General features: G+C 35.8%; 2 protein-coding genes across 3 annotated transcripts in view; both read right to left on the minus strand.

The window, feature by feature from the left end:
* Positions 1-907: 907 nt before the first annotated feature.
* On the minus strand, positions 908-9,619 carry napbb (N-ethylmaleimide-sensitive factor attachment protein, beta b). Its single transcript, XM_033990845.2, has 11 exons — positions 9,439-9,619; positions 8,434-8,513; positions 7,802-7,918; positions 7,651-7,697; positions 6,454-6,531; positions 6,262-6,317; positions 5,314-5,398; positions 5,121-5,225; positions 3,966-4,034; positions 3,819-3,869; positions 908-1,988 (listed from the first exon to the last, which is right to left on the minus strand). The coding sequence occupies exons 1-11, from the start codon at positions 9,537-9,539 to the stop codon at positions 1,887-1,889; spliced, it is 891 nt and encodes a 296-aa protein (XP_033846736.1). The 5' UTR covers positions 9,540-9,619; the 3' UTR covers positions 908-1,886.
* Positions 9,620-13,343: 3,724 nt separating this feature from the next.
* The window catches only part of gpcpd1 (glycerophosphocholine phosphodiesterase 1), a 43,113-nt gene continuing 39,457 nt past the window's right edge, over positions 13,344-16,999 (minus strand). For both annotated transcript variants that reach the window (XM_033990843.2, XM_033990844.2), the window contains exon 19: positions 13,344-15,105. In XM_033990843.2, coding sequence (XP_033846734.1) covers positions 14,904-15,105 — 202 coding nt within the window. In that variant the 3' untranslated portion in view covers positions 13,344-14,903. The remainder of the gene's footprint in view (positions 15,106-16,999) is intronic.

Below are 16,999 nucleotides of genomic sequence, written 5' to 3' on the forward strand. Positions count from 1 at the left end.
GTAATACCAGCGTCTCTGGGATTATTCGAGTGAGTTTTGATAGTGGGAAATTGAAGATATCACTGATAATTTAATGTTCTGATGTGGTTTTAATGTTAAGTATAGATTTGTTTTGTAGAAAAGCAAGTATTTTGTTAGTAAAGGGTCAGATTTTTGGGTATTTTTTCAAAGTTTTAAGTTTCTACTCCAACAGGAAAGATAAAACTGTATATTCATATCTACATTGTTGCTTATTTCAGTTAAATTAAATGGCTGCTTGCGACTGGAAGGGCATCTGAGGTAAAAAAAAAAAAAAAAAAAAACCCAGTTATTATTACACAGGAAAACAGTAGTTCAGTTGGTACGAAACTATATTTCTTAACCACTGGTGGAACGTAACGTAGTGTATTTAAGTGTAAATTTTAGGTATGTGCTCTACTTAAGTACATTTTACAGTGGTACTTTTTACTTTTACTTCACTACATTTGAGAGCAGTATCTGTACTTCCTACTCCACTATGTTTTTGAACTGGACTGAAAAGTAAAAGTATTTTTTATTATCGTTTGCGCCTTGTTGAAAAGTCTGAGGGTTTATTTTTAACACGCTCATAGTTTGAGCAACAAAAATAAACAGCTAGAAAAAAACAAAATCACTACATTTGAACCCTTATAAAACCTCAAAATACGCACAAAATACTTTTACTTTTTAAATACATTTTTAAACAGATACTTTAGTACTTTTACTTTAGTAGATTTTACATGTGATACTTTTACCTGGGTATTTTTTTGCTGTGGTATCTGTACTTTCACTTAAGTAACAGAATTGAGTACATTAAACTACATGTTTAAATAGGTACTTTTACTAATACTTTTACTTAAGCAGATTTTTTTATGTAATACTTTTACTTGAATATTTTTTATTTATTTTTGCTCTGGTATCTAATTTTACTTAAGTAACAGAATTAAGTACATTTAAGTACATGTTTGAACAGGTACTTTAATACTTTTACTTAAGTTGATTTTTCCATGTGATACTTTTACTTTTAGTATTTTTTTGCTGCATTATCTGTACTTTTACTTAAGTCGCAGAATTGAGTACTACTTCCACTCATGGTCTAATCATGGGTTTTAGCTTTCTGTTTAACTTTGAGGACTTTTCACCATTCAGTTGTATGTACTTATACTTAAGTAACAGAACTGAGTACATTTAAGTACATTTTTAAACAGGTATTTAAATACTTTTACTTAAGCAGATTTTTCCATGTGATACTTTTACTTTTAGTTAAGTATTTTTTTGCTCCAGAATCTGTACTTTTACTTAAGTAACAGAACTGAGAACATTTAAGTACATTTTTAAACAGATTCTTTAATACTTTTACTTTAGTAGATTTTTTCAAGTGATACTTTTACTTTTACTTGAGTATTTTTTGCTGTGGTATCTGTACTTTTACTTAAGTAACAGAACTGAGTACTACTTTCACTCATTGGTTTTAGCTTTCTGTTTATAGCGGCCATTTTAAGGACTTTTCACCATTCAAATTGTATAAAGTGAGTAGATATTTTGTTGTGTTGTGTCCTCCATCTTGAGTACTTCTTCCATTACTGCTCTTAACTAAAATTAACAACTACTATTCACTTAAAAACTGCTGTGACAAACATAAATCCAGTAAACCCCAAATGTAAATAACCGAAATCTGTTTACAATTTATACGTAACTTAGCATCTTTTCCGCTGTTACGTTTCCACCAACACAAATAATAGAAACTCCCCACACGCCAAAAACTCAAATTTCCCGCCCGCACTTGAAAGCAGCGTAGATTAGACAGTGTTTGATGTGAATACTATAGATAGATATGTGTTCCTCGGTGTATATTTGTGTGTAACATGCAGAGTGACGGCTCCACGGACTCATTTTAAATCGCCCTCGTCTCCCTGGATCGTCTTTTTGATGCGGAGAAGCAGAGTCGTGTGCCACTGATCCAAACGAGAGATGGAGTCGAACTCTTTGACCTGGAAACAAACAAAGTACAAACATTTAACGACAGGTCGCGATATAAATCATTAAAAATATATATATGAATTTGAGAGTTTTTAAGAGACAATAGATCATTTTTATTTCTAAATTAAAGCGTTCGTGTTACGCTGTTTTCTGATCTATGTTATCGTGTTGTTTCCTCGTCACAAACAAGATTTCAGGCCTGGAATTGCCAATCGCTACAGAACTAAAGGTAAAAACTTAGCTGTTAACTTTGAAAACTACCACTTCATGACATCACAAGGTGGAACAGAGCGTTTTGAGCTTTGGAGATGTTACAGACTAATAATAAAGTGTGACTCAAACATGTGAATGAAACAAAACACAACTCCAGGTCTGTTTTTGGGGAGGTAACAGCATTAAAACATGACTTAAACCTCACAAGTGTTAATTTTGCGTAATATAGAACCTTTAAATTATTTATTGCTACGACAACTCCCAAGAGTCCATTTTTTAGGACCTTTAACTTTTTTTTTATATATTTTCTGTGATGAACTTATTCTCACTTGTCTGTGTTCTGTCAAATGTTTGAGAATAAATAATAATTAAAAAATATATATATTGAGATTAATTTTTGTCAGTATCACCAAACCATTATTGTGACGACATTTTTTTGTTTTTGTTTTGAATATTGAGACAAAACTAAAGGCCTTAAATAGAACTGAACATAGAAAGTGACAGAAGAATCCAGTCCCATACGTCCAATATCCAATGATAATGTACACGGCAATATCTGTGTTTAATTCAGTTGGCTTTGTATGTGGGATTAAAAAAATATATATACATGACTTAGCCCAATTAAATAAAGCTATTATTTTTATTGTTTTATTTATTGATACATGAGAACATCTCGTTTTTTCTTTTTTTTTTTTATACACAGCTGGTATTCTGCTGTATCAGGGATGAAACAATATGGGCGTATGATGAAACTGAACAGTAAAATGGTCTGTTTGTTTTATGGTTTGTTAAATTAACATGAAAGAGGAAGAAAATAGAATATGATTTTAAGAGCAGCAACTGGTTTAATATTACTGAACTAATATAAAACTAAAAAAGATACGATGGAAATAACTCCTGACATGTTACTCAAACAGCAAACAGTTGCCCAATGAACCACATTTGTTTCACAGATACATTGAGATATGTTATGACTTTCCTCTTTTTTTTTCTTGTAAACTACATTTCTTGAATATTTAAACATATTTTGACAGTAGCTCAGGAGGAGATCAGTCACATGGGAGGAGCTCAGAGTAAAGGAGCAGCTTTAGTGGCTCCTGGACGCCTCCCTGAGGAGATGTTCTGGGCATCTCCCACCGAGAAGAGGCCTGGAGGAAGACCCAGGACACGCTGAAGGAATCACATGTCTCAGCTGACCTGGGAACGCCTTGGGGTCCCACTGGAGGAGCTGGAGGAAGTGTCTGGGGTGGGGGGGAAGTTTGGTAGTCCCTGCACTTTTAATGTTCATTTTGTGATGATTATTTGTGATTATTCTTTTATTTTGATTTGTTGTATTGTGATTTTAATGTCTTTGGCTCTTGAAGTTACTTTATTTACGAATTGCGCTTTAAAAAACTCATTTCGCCTTAGACTCCTGCGCCTGCGACTCAGCTTTGGATAAATGGAAGAAAATGGATTGATTCTGACAATATAATCGACTTCACAAAGTGAACTGCAACTATCGAAACTTCCAAAACTACAAGCTCATGGAAAAGTGACTAAAGAATCCAGCCCCGTACTTTAACTCACAAGGGACAGAAAGTGAAGAGCTAAAACTTCATAAGAGTTAACACGATCCCAAGACTTACTGCGTCTGTGAACGCCTCACTGTTCTGCTCCTCATGGGCCTCCAGAAGTTTCTGTTTCAACACAAAGTAAATGTAAGTTACTCCATAAAACAACACGGGGAGACACAGCGTCCTGTGAGATCTTTAGATTTTGGGTTTCCGGGGCACCTTCAGCAGTTTGCATTCTCTTGAGTCTGAAAACGCAGGGAACATCTCCTCGTACTTCTCAATCGCGATCTGTAGAGAGATAAAAATGTAAAAATGTAAAAATAAGTCTGGCCATGCAAAAAAAACAAACAAAAAACTTTTAGCTAACGTTAAAATGACTTGAATTCTGTGTATCAAAGCTGCACTGTGTAACTTCTCTGGTGTGGCTGTGTATCTGCTCATCTCTATGGAAATATTTCTACTTTGTCTATCTTAGAATGTTCCACAGTAGGCCTTTAAACGTGTCTATCTTTGCACTTATTTAATTACAGGCGTCTTTAGTGCGCAACTTTTGTAAGACATGATTTGTGAGCGACGTCGTCTCTCCGAAGATCTGACGTGGCAGAGGAGATGGATTTGTTTAATGCTGTACTGTGACACATTCAAGGCAAAGCAATAACATCTCTATGGCAACAAGCTACACAGTGCAATTAACTTTGTACGAGTTTGTATGAGCGAGAGATCATTTATCGTGTATATTTTCAGACTTGTATTGGAATAATCTAGATTGAAAGAATGAAAACGCTCCGTTCCACCTTGTGATGTCATCATGTGGTGATACAGGAAGTGCTCCGCTGTGTTTTTAAACTCCACACACCTTCATTTCTAGAATCATTTGGATCATTTCAGCCATGGAGTTGCCAATCTCTACTGAATTAAAGGTAAAAACATAGCAGCTTTTAACTTGAAAACTACCACTTGATGACATCACAAGGTGGAACGGAGCATTTTGAGTTTTGGAGATGTTACAGACTAATGATAAAGTGTGACTCAAACATGTGTGAATGAAACAAAACACAACTCCAGTATGTTTTTGAGGAGGTAACAACATTATGACATGACTTAAACCTCACAAGAGTCAATTTTGTGTAAATATAGAACCTGCTGTGGAATTTCTAATAGTAAAAACCTTAAAAATATACGGTATAAATACACAGAAAATGTATTTTCAATTAATTCAATAAACCAGACTTTTTGATTCAAGACAACCTCTCTGTTATTTTTATATTTTTAAGCTTTTTGCTAGTAGAAATTCCACAATAGACCTTTAAAATAAATATTCTGAATTCTTGATCATTTTGCAGTGAGTCTAGATTGGTTGCCATGACGACTTACCTTAGCGTTGAGCTCGTCCACAATGAAATGGCACAGAGAGGCTTTGAAGAAATACTCCTTGGCGCTGTATTTCAGGAGTGGGTTGTCCATTACATTGGCTCCAACCTGTTTAGAAACATAGACAAGTTTCACATGAGTTTATATTAAAGAAAAACAGATATTATATTATATTATAGAGGAAGTAAATACGCACCTGCTCATAGATTTCAATGGCTTTCTGGTACTGCTCCAACTGAGCGCAGTAAGCTCCCACTTTCAAAAGGCATTTGTTGGCAGAACTAAGAACAAAACAGCAACGATTTACTTATTTTATACTTGTTATGTGAAATGTGAGTTTGTAAAATGAGCAAAATTGGCACTTTATGAATAGATTTTAAATATACAGTGGTCCCTCGTTTATCGCGGGGGTTACTTTCTAAAAATAACCCACAATAGACGAAATCCGTGAAGTATCAGCTTTATTTTTTATAATTATTCTCTATGTATTTGTCTGTAAAACCCCTCACCACACACTTTATACACTTTTGTCACACTGGCGTTAACACTTTCTCACATTTCTCTCTCGTTTAAACTCTCTCAAAGTTCAAACCTTCGTAGGCGTCTTTGTCGGTGCAGAACGTTTCATCGACGTTGTGGGTTTTGTCGGGGAGAAAACAAATTGCAAACGTACAGCACTTCAGAGTCACACTGAGATCCAACGTTTATGTGAATTTGTCTGAACACATTCTGTACTGGACAGGAGACACGGCACGGAGGAGACTGATGGACAATGGTCTACAGTCCAACAGCCAATCAGGACGCACGACACGACGCATGTTCACACTGTAAAAAAGCATGAAAAGTTGTACTAAAAAAATCAGCGAAACAGCGAGACCACGAAAGGTGAACCGTGATGTGGCGAGGGACAACTGTACAACCAAACTCGGATAAATTTTGGTGTATAAATAGCGAAATAGACAGCCTGAACACATCTTTTTATGTAGGTAAGCTATTTGCAAAATGATCAACAAGGCTGGCAGTGCGATTCTAGCTTCCACAAATGAATGTCGTTGTTGTGTTATCGGGCAAAACACTTAACCCACCTCACCCTCCTCTATATAAAACATGTGATCAGTGACCAGCTCATATTCTTACACATTACCTGTTGGACTCTTCCCCTTTGTAGTAGTCTGCTGCCTGCTCATAGTGTGCAATGGCCTGTAAAAAAAACAAACAAAAAAAACAATAGCATTCAATTCAGGGATTCAAAAGCTTTTATGACGTAATATTTGCTCTGTAAGGATCAAACCGGTTTCCCTCTACAATGACAACACACAAAAATGATGTTACTCGCCTTTTCAATGTCCACCATTTCAGACTCGTAGATCTCCGCGATGTTGATGTGATGTTTAGCTGCGATGGTGAACCTCCCCTGATGAGACGGGACAGTAAAGAGACGCAGTTACCGTTTAGATAATATTGTCATGATGTGATGTTTTGTGTTTAGCTCAGAGTTGGCGCCTTTTTTTGCTTGTTTATGTAACCGTTTGTATTGTTGTTAATGACACTTGGTTGCTATGGCGACAACTTGACGTGAAGCACAGATTGTTTATAAAAATAGAAATGACAAACTCGCTGGCCACCGCGTTACAAATACGAAGTGATCATGGATGTGCTTCTGGCTCCGATTCACTTTACTTTAGAAAACTGCGGCCCCTCACGATGATCCCGGGGTTTTTATTTTGCTATTTTGTCCGTGAATCAAGATATGAATATTAATAACTGACCAATCGGGCGCCTTTTTTGCCCGAGGTCACTCCTGCTCGCGTTAGCAACAGGTTTGAAAATGAGTACTCTGTTTTGTTACGTTAGTGAAAGTACAGATACAGAGGTAAAAAGTTGCTCAAGTAAAAATAAATGTATGACATAAAAAAAGTATTTAAGTATACGTTTAAAAATGTACTTTAAGAGTAAAAAGTAAAAGTATTTCACACAAGTGTTGTTAATTTGTTAAAGTGTAAATGTAGTGATATTGATTCAAAAATTAGACATATTTTGGTCACAGTAACCAGTCATAGTAACAGTCATCAGTTTCTTAATTTTTCTCATGAATTTTGTGTATTTATTTTTGTTTTGCTCAAAGTCGAAGCTTGAACTCCAAAACTTGAGTCAGGATGTTTCCACGAACATGGTAAAAATAACCCCTCAAATCATATGAAAAGTACTTTTTACTTTTCAGAGTAGAAAGTACAGATACTGCTCTCAAATGTAGTGAAGTAAAAGTAAAAAGTATCCACTGTAAACTGTATTTATGTAAACTACAGATACCTTTGCCTGTATGAGCAAATATGTAGGGGGTGGGTGTAAAATGTAAATGTCATGAATGGGCCAAACTGCCTGAAATAATGGGAAATGTGCAATGAGCCTTAATTGGATGGAAATTAGGCTATAATCTGGTGTGTTTACTTTCATATTGAATCATGTCTGTTCATTAACACGCATTGTCCCAGTCAAATAAATAAATAAACCTATCTGTCTACATGAATCTTACCATGTCTGCGTAAATATCGATGGCAGCATTCAAACACTTTATAGCCTCTTAGCAGCATTAAGAAAAGGAACACACAATATTTCAATATACAAACAAACATTGGTAGTAGTTTTGAAAGTAGTTCTAACAAATAATAAAAATGTCTTCTTACCGTTTGGGTCGGCCTTCTTGTAAGCATTTCCTGCATCGATGAAGCTGACAGCACAATCATGTTTGTTCTGCAGCTGCATGTGAAGACGAGCGGCTTTGCAAAATGCTCCTCCAGCCGCTGGGGAAACATAAAAAAATCATTATTAATTGCAGGAACGGTTAAAGTTGCACTGTGTAGCTTTTCTGGTGGAGGCTCTGCTATCAGCTTGTTGTCATGGAGATGTTTTTGCTTTGACTTTTCAACACAAAATAAATAAATAACTAGTACTTTCTTCATGTTGCCAGTTCTGATAAAGCTCAGGACCAGTTTAAAAACTGTTCAGGAAGTGTCAAATATGTCCTTTTTTGTTTGTTTATTTTTTGTATTGATACCTGCTCCAATGAGTATCTAGTTTTAATACTAGCTTTAGCATCAATTAATATTTGAGCTTTGATACTTTTGACAACTCTAATTCAAAGTAAAAAGGAAACTAAAAACTAAGAAATTATTATTATATTTCCAATCATGTCATCAAACTTGCAGGTGACAACAGATAATTTGCTTTTACCATTTTAAATAAGCACTACAGGATTATATAATGTCGCGAAGTCAACTGAAATCGAGCAACGTTAAAAGTCTTAAAAGTTTCGTACCGTTCCAGTTCTTGGCCATCTTGAACATGTTGGCAGCTCTGCAGTACATCTCGCACGCGTCTTCAACTTTGTGATGACCTCTGGAAAAAAGGCAAACAAAGTAGGTTCATATTTTTCCATATAAATTGTGGATATTGTGGGAATTAGGAAAATAGCAATTAACGATATTAAACAAGTAATTCTGAACCTGTTATTTGTGACACTGATAAAACTCAGGATTAATCACTGCCAAATTAGCTGGAGATTTATAAAGCCTGTCACAAAACAACATCTGCCAAACAATAGGATGACTAATACTACTACCATTAACACTACAACAACTACCACTACTACTAATAACAATCAATTAAACTTTATTTATAGTGCCCTTTACAACACTCATGGTGACCAAACTGCTTTCCAATAAAACTAACATAATATAAGGACATTCAAAACATTAAACAATGAAATAAAAATTAATTGTGTCTACTACTACTACTACTACCTTTACTACATAATAAAGAAATAATAAAGAAAAATAATGAAACCTCTACTACCATTACTACAAAAGTGAATATTTTGTAGTAAATAATAATAATAACAATTGCAATTAATAATAAAAAATTGTAATGAATAATAATATATATTTTAGCAATTAATAATTATCTGTATTTATATCTGTATTTATTTATTAGATCTTTATAGGAACAAATTCAAAGAGTAAAAAGCCCATAAAATAGACCTGATTAGATGCTATTTTCATCATCTAATTGACTGTTTTGAGGTTAGCTTTAGTAGCATTAGCTCTTAACATGATGCAGTGATTTGCCCACTTGTTTACAAAAGATGCTTAATGCTAACTAAACCAAGCTGTCAGTCAAAGATAAAGACAATACAGGATAAGATAAGTGAAAACAGACGAAATATACGCTCTAGAAAAACACTGTCATATAAAAACCTGCTGCGTGCCAACTTTGCAGCTAACAGTGACGCTAGCTGTTTATCTTTGGTGCAGTGCTTTCTTACCCTCCAAACATCCCTCCCAAAAAAGAACCCGAAGATTTCACTTTTTTATCGGCGTCGGCCATTAGCTGAATAGCCTCCTTTTCTTTCCCGGAGGTGTCCATTTTTATCTTATTTGAATTAACTAATAAAAACGCCAAAATATCCGCAGACGTTAGGTACAGTGAGGATTACAGTCGATGGGTTTATGAAGCGTGGGCGTGTTTTCGGAAGCTTAAATGGTGGGTGCACACTGGGAAATGTAGTTCTTTTGAGTAAAGACGTAACCGCTTGTTATAGGAACTTACCAACTAAAAAACTACAACTTCCGGTGACCAGTTGAAATCATATTTATCGGTTTGCTTACTTTATAAAAAATATATTCCATCATTTTATTACAATTTTATCCCTAATGTATTGGTTTATTTTGATGTTAATAAATTAAAAAAAAATTAATTAAAAAAAGTTATTTAGTAGGACTTGATTTCAACAGCAGATGGCGTATAATCCCTATTATTCAACTATGTTATTCAACTGCGTGCCAAACATACTACTGTACCTACTGTATGTGCAAGGGTTAAAACGCCCTTGTTGATTTATTGACACAAAATAGCCTATTCATGGGTGTGGGTGTGTTCATGGGAAGTTAGATAAGAAACTAGTCAAATGAAATAACTTTAATGCCAACATCTTTGGCATTCACTCATAACATACAACTCACTTTAACAATACTTCATCTATTTGTATTGCTAGTGCTGATAGTTGCTCTGTCCACTCTACATATGTATTTATAGTCTGCCAAAGTACATTTTTAATCTTCATTGTTATTTTACACATACATCAGTTTATTTTTACCATTATTTCTTAGTTTTATGCTGTCAAAGAACACTGAATTTCACTGATAACAACAATAACATGTAGGGCAGGCTATTTAATTACTTATATCAGTTGTATCAAGTAGTAACCTGGGCTGTAAACTTGTAATGGTCTGATATTTTGTGTTTAGTTCACAGTTGATGCCCTTTGCTGTTCTTGTTCCTGTTTATATGTTGTTGTTGTTGTTAATATAACTGGTTTTTCATGTGACACTTTTACTGGTCAGTTTTGGAGACCGGTGACCGTTGTTTTGCTCTTGTTTCAATGCGGGTTATGTCCTACAGTAGCCCTGGTCTTCGGAAGAAATTTGGTATATTTCCTTACACTAGAATCCTACTTTAAAATAGACGCTTATCAAGTAGTATATCAATTTCATACGACCTATTGCAGAGGTAAATAAGTAGGTCAAGGATATTAATCTGTTTTAACAATACACAAATGGCTGACAAACACAAAATGCCACTGCAAATGATCAGTTCTATGTATATTTTCTTAAAGATTAGCCCATTTCTTCAGCTTCAAATGCAAATTTGTGGAATACAGCTTGAACACACCCTTAGCCGTCTGTCTGGCCAATGTAAATTTGCTTATCTTTGAATTATTGCTTTGTGTATCTCTCTGACGTTTTTGCAGAGTCACGTTGAAATGAATAAATTAAAGATAAGACAGTGGACAAGGAGCTGCAACATGTTAAACACCACACAAATATTAATGAACACTTCACCAGAGACACTTTTGTTTAGAAAGAGGCATGTTTGTGTCTCAATGCTAACGCTAATGCTAATTCTGAGGCATGATAAATATTAAACCACCAACACAAATGTAAAACAAAAGTATTCTACATGTAAAAATAACTGAGTAGTCTTTTTTTTTTTTGTTGTTGTTTATTAATTTGAATTTTAATAAGCTAGCTAGCATGCTTCCTATTATTATTATGGTCTAGCAACAACTGTAAAAGCCAAATATCGCGTTACAATTATCGTCAAATGAGAAGTAGCAAAACACCTGAACTTTGTGTTGACATTTTAAGAGTTCCAGTTTCAGTGACCTACATTGTTGCGTCTTCAAAAAGCCTCATCTCGACTAACCACATCCAAGAAAAAACAACAAAAAAATCCAAAAGCTGACATTTTATTTACATTACCATATAGTTTTAGATAGTAATGGCAGTACATGTTTTAAGACTAGTCCATTTTCCTATCATTATTTACAACTATACAAAGCATGCAAAAGTCATTTATTCCATTTCCGTAGCTGGATTTGTGCGATTACGACTGGATGCTGACGTTGTACTGTATACATTACTTTGCCTTGCTATACATTTATTCTATACAATACGATGAATTCATTCAACTGTAATTCCCCATGACATTTTGCCTATAACCAACACGTGAAAATAACTAACGGTGGAAGCAAAAACAAATGATCGTCGGCTGAATTCTGAATAGGCTGCGTTCGACATCACCACATGAATCCTTTAATCATTAAAAACAGGTCAAATCTTTTTAGAATTTGTTGTTTTAAAAATGTCAGATTGTGAATATTCTGGCCTGGATTATGGTTCATACTTCTGCGACTGCTGCTTTAAACTTTACATAACACAAAAATTGGTAAAAAGGCTTCTTCAAACATCCTCGTAGTACATTTATGTTACTTATTTACCGTTTTTTACTCTCTCAGAAGTAGCGTTTAGCTCCAGTCAAATGAAGCTCGTCGAGGCTAGCAGTTATAGTGGCCAATTAGTGAGTATCATAGCAACCAAAGAGCCAATCTGGAGCGAGGCTGTTGAAAGTAACGCTCCTTCACCGCTGGTTTAGCACAAAGTGGGTTAAAACGAAAATTTAAGACCAAAATGACTAGTCTGACAGCTGCAGTTACAGAGAGAGGAGCCACAGTTTTTCAATAGAAAGTGAATTGAAGCCAGAGTCGATGGAGTAGGAAGCGCGCCCTTGCTCATTTCCTATTTAAAACACGGCGGCTAGCAAGTTAGCCATGTCCATTTATATGAACAGTCTATGGTTGTGCCTGAAAAAAACAGTGAAATGAAACAAGTTGAGCGTTTGTGATTCTGAACGCAACCCATTTAAGCGTTTGTGTCAAGTTATAAAGTGAAAAACATTACAGAATGTCACCACTGTACAAACACTCCCCTCTTTAAGGCCCAAGGCTAAAGAATAAATAACATTCATAAAAATAAAAAAACAAAAAAAAAACAAAAATCAGCATTCATTTAAATCAGGTAGTTCCAGTTAAGTGAATTGTACATACAGAAAGCAAAGCAAAATAGCATTGGGTTCTTAAAAGTGCAACATGTAACTTTTCTGGAGTGGTTTTTGCTTTGCGTAGAATGTTCCACAGTATGGCATTAAAACATTAGGTGTTTATATTACTCAGAAATACCTTGAAAAACATAACCTGTAACATGGTTGGCTTGGTGGAGTCACATATTCTTCTCCAAGGAGATGGATAAGTTAAAAGTCCAAACTGTGGAAAATCCCGGCGACAAAAGGAACAACATCTCCATGGCGACAAGCGGAGTACAGCAGATCCTCCACCAGAAAAGTTACACAGAGCATCTTTAAAACACTCTATTCTTCCTCATTTTGCAACAAGATCCTTCTATGGCGATTCCTTCCAATATGGCAGACACCTCAACAATGGACAGTGTTTGCATATTAAGTTTGGTTTAACGCTACGCTGGACAACATTTAATAAATCCTTTTGAAAACTTACAATCTGTTTACAATCTACATCAGATTTTAGCACTTTAACTAGCAAAAAATGAAGAAAATTGGCTAAATAAATATCAACCAAAAAGCACCAGAGTCTGTTGGAATTCCACAATCATTGAGCAGAAAATCAGCATTTAAAAAGAAATAAAGACGAGATTGTACAAGCTCAACCCTGTGATACTTGGCTCAAAATGTGTCAGACTAGAGCACTGGGTCTCAAACTGTGGTGTGTGGGCTTCATCTGGGGATAGTCATTTGAATTTTTTGAATTTTGTTTTTTTTTAAGTTTTTTTTAAGTTTTTTTTTTTTTTTACATTTTTTAAACATCTCATTTTTAAAACTATTTCAGACCTGGTTCAGACCTGGTTCAGACCTGGTTCAGACCTGGTTTGATTCCGATTTAGTTCTGTTTTCGTCCTAGATTAGTCCTGTTTTATTCCTAGTTTAATCCCAGTTTATTTCTGTTTTAGTCCCGTCTTAGTCCCGTCTTAGTCCCGTCTTAGTCCCGTTTTAGTCCCGTCTTAGTCCCGTCTTAGTCCCGTCTTAGTCCCGTCTTAGTCCCGTCTTAGTCCCGTCTTAGTCCCGTCTTAGTCCCGTCTTAGTCCCCGTCTTAGTCCCCATCATAGTCCCCATCATAGTCCCCATCATAGTCCCCATCATAGTCCCATCTTAGTCCCATCTTAGTCCCATCTTAGTCCCATTTTAGTCCCATTTTAGTCCCATCTTAGTCCCATCTTAGTCCCATCTTAGTCCCATCTTAGTCCCATCTTAGTCCCATCTTAGTCCCATCTTAGTCCCATCTTATTCCTATCTTAGTCCCATCTTATCTGACAAGTTTCCCAGGTCTGTGTGGAAAATCAGCATTTAAAAGACGTTGGACATGATACAAGCCAAACCGTGTGATACTTGGCTCAAAATGTGTCAGACAGTGGTAGAGCAGTGGTTCTCAAACTGTGGTGTGTGGGCTTTATCTGGGGATCGCCTTTTGAAGTTAATGTCCAGTTTTTCATTATTAAAATGATTTACTCTTCTATTTAGTTACATTGTTTGGTCAATGTTGGTTTAAGACTGCATTGGACCAGCTGTAAAACTGGTTTAGTCCCAGTTTAGGCTGAGTTCAGTCCTTTGTTAGTCTAAATTTAGTTCTGGCTCAGATCCATCTTATTATGGACCTGTATTAGTCATATATTAGACCTGGTTCTGCCCAGTTTAGACACCCAAATTTAACCTGGTTTTCTGTGGATCCTGTTTAGTTCTTGTTTAGTTCTGGTTTAATCCTGCTTTAGTCTTTAGATTAGATTTACTTCTAGTTCAGATCCAGCTTAGTAAAGATCTGGTTTAGTCCTATATTAGATCTGGTTTAGCCTAGTTTAGATACCAAAATGTAACCGGATTTCCTATAGATCCTGCTTTAGTCCTAGTTTAATTCTATGTTAGTCATGGGTTAGTCCTGGTTTAGTCCTTTACTTCTGGCTCAGAATCAGCTTGGCAAAACCACGAATAAACCAGGCCTTTACTTAGTTTAGATTTAGAAATATAACCGAGTTTCCTGCTGATCCTGTTTATTCCTGCTTTAGTCCTATATTAGACTGGTTTTCACATTGTTTACACACAGATTTATCCTGGTTTCCTGTAAATCCTGTTTAGTCCTGGTTTAGTCCTGGTTTAGAATTAAGATAATTTATGTGCCCTGAGTACCCAGCATGAATCCTAATATTTCCTTAAGTAGAGTAGTGTGAAGAGTTTGAGCATCACAGCGTTCATGGCGGACATTTTGTGAAGAACTGAAGTGAACATGTGTTTTACAAATGCACCAGCTTCTGTCCATATCCTCCTACATTCTGAGATAGTATTCCCGTTTTTTTTGTGGATGACTTTCTTTCACGAGGAGCTGAGGCCTGAATCGGACTCGGCGCTGCCATTCCGGCCTTTGGAGGAGATGCACATGTCCACAGAGGAGCAGGGGATGGAGTAACAGGAGCAGGTGGAGTTCTTCAGCGTCTCCTCCGTGATCACCTCCCTCAGAGAATGCTGCGCCTCCACCTGGAAGAATTCCGGCTGCTCGACTTGATCCTCACCAATTCTACAAACAAAAAGAAGTGAAAAAAAGACATTAGATTATAAAGAAAACGTGGAAAAAAGGGCTGAGAATCTACGCCTTTAGAAGTGTTTTTAACCAACAAATGGATCGCTTATATCGGTTTATGTAATGTAATTTATCCCATTACGTCAACAATTGCAATCCAGGTGTTTCAGAATGATGAAAAAGTGTGACCGTTGCCATAGCGATTCACAATCCAAAACAAAATAGAAGATCTTTTGAAAGGAGAAAAGTCATCAAATAGTTGTGTAATACAGGAAGCTGAAACCGCTGTATAAGTGGATAGTTTTTAGTTTAAAAGGCCCATGTTAAGCCATTTTCTGATCTGTTATAATGTTGTTGGGAGTTTTGTTTTGTTTTGAGTTCTTCTCTCAAACTGAAAACGCTCCGTTCCACCTTGTGATGTCATCATGTGGTAAAACAGGAAGTGCTCCGCTGTGTTTTTAAACTCCACACAACTTCATTTCTAGAATTATTTGGATGATTTCAGCTCCTGGAATTGCCAATTTCTATGGAACTAAAAGCTAAAAGGAGCTGTTCACTTGAAAACTACCACTTCATGACATCACGAGGTGGAAGAGAGCGTTTTGAGCTTTGAAGATAAAGACAGATTAATAATAAAGTGTTACTCAAACGTGTGTGAATGAAACAAAACACAACTCCAGGTCTGTTTTCGAGGAAGTTATAACTTGGCCTTTAACTTCTGCCTAATCATAGATGTGGCCTCAGTCAAGTTGCATAATTATTATACTTTATTTATAGATTTTTAAAAATAATAATTATTAATTTATTGTACATCTGTCTTTGGGTTAACGAGTGACAAAATATACTTTCTTTTTTAAATGGTCAAAAGATCCGTAAAGCCAAAACAGACAGAGTTGACGCCATTGAATACATCTATATCTATACTACTATATTCTACAATGAACACACTACGTAAACTAAAAATGTTAAACTCAGAAAGATAATAGGAGTTTTTATAAATAATTATGTTTTTAGGAGTGTAATCTAGTGTAAAGACGTTACCGTAAGCTTTCATTTGAATTTGAAATTGAAAGTGCATTAGAAAAGTAAGTGTAGCTACGCAAAAAATAAATACATACATAAATTAAAAAGTCACATAGGCTTTTCAGATTCTCAGCCCTTGTAATAAAACCTCCATAAAACACAAACATTTTAAAATAGCCATTTGTCAAGATGCAGTGTGCAGTGTCAAAAATATCCAGGCCAAAAAAGTAGGAACAGCACATTTAAATAAAGGAAAACCTGTCAGAAAAGAAGCGTGACTGTGAAGAAGACCGGTCGTTTAGCAAAGCGGCTTGGGCTTTAGCTAAACGCGGCTAAATCTCATTATGCAGACTCAGGTTAAAAAGTGTTTGACAACCCCACATGACCATCAACCGCAAACGCAAACAAGACGCTAACTGTTAGTGAGAGCGATGACCTGCCTCGACGGCCCGGACGCGTTTGAACGAGGATTGATCAGACGCTAAAGAGGTTATCAATACGCTAACGTCTGTGCGAAGCTAAGGTTTCACAAGCAGGTTTAGGTTCAAGAGTGATTTAGGGCAAAGGTTAAATGTTCTAATGTCGTTTCCTCATCACAAACAGACCTGGAGTTGTGTTTTGTTTCATTCACACATGTTTAACACACAAATCCTGCATATTTAGGCTGAGCTCCAATCTGAAGTGGAAACACTCTGTTCCACCTTGTGATGTCATCATGGTAATACAGGAAGTGCTCCACGGCGCTTTTAAACTCCACACACCTTCACTAGAATCATAAAGAAGATTTCAGCCCTGGAATTGCTAATCTCTACTAAACTTAATGTAAAAAAGGTAGCCATTAACTTGAAAACTACCGCTTCATGACATC

This window comes from Periophthalmus magnuspinnatus, chromosome 24 (assembly GCF_009829125.3).
Source record: "Periophthalmus magnuspinnatus isolate fPerMag1 chromosome 24, fPerMag1.2.pri, whole genome shotgun sequence".
NCBI lineage: Eukaryota > Metazoa > Chordata > Actinopteri > Gobiiformes > Gobiidae > Periophthalmus > Periophthalmus magnuspinnatus.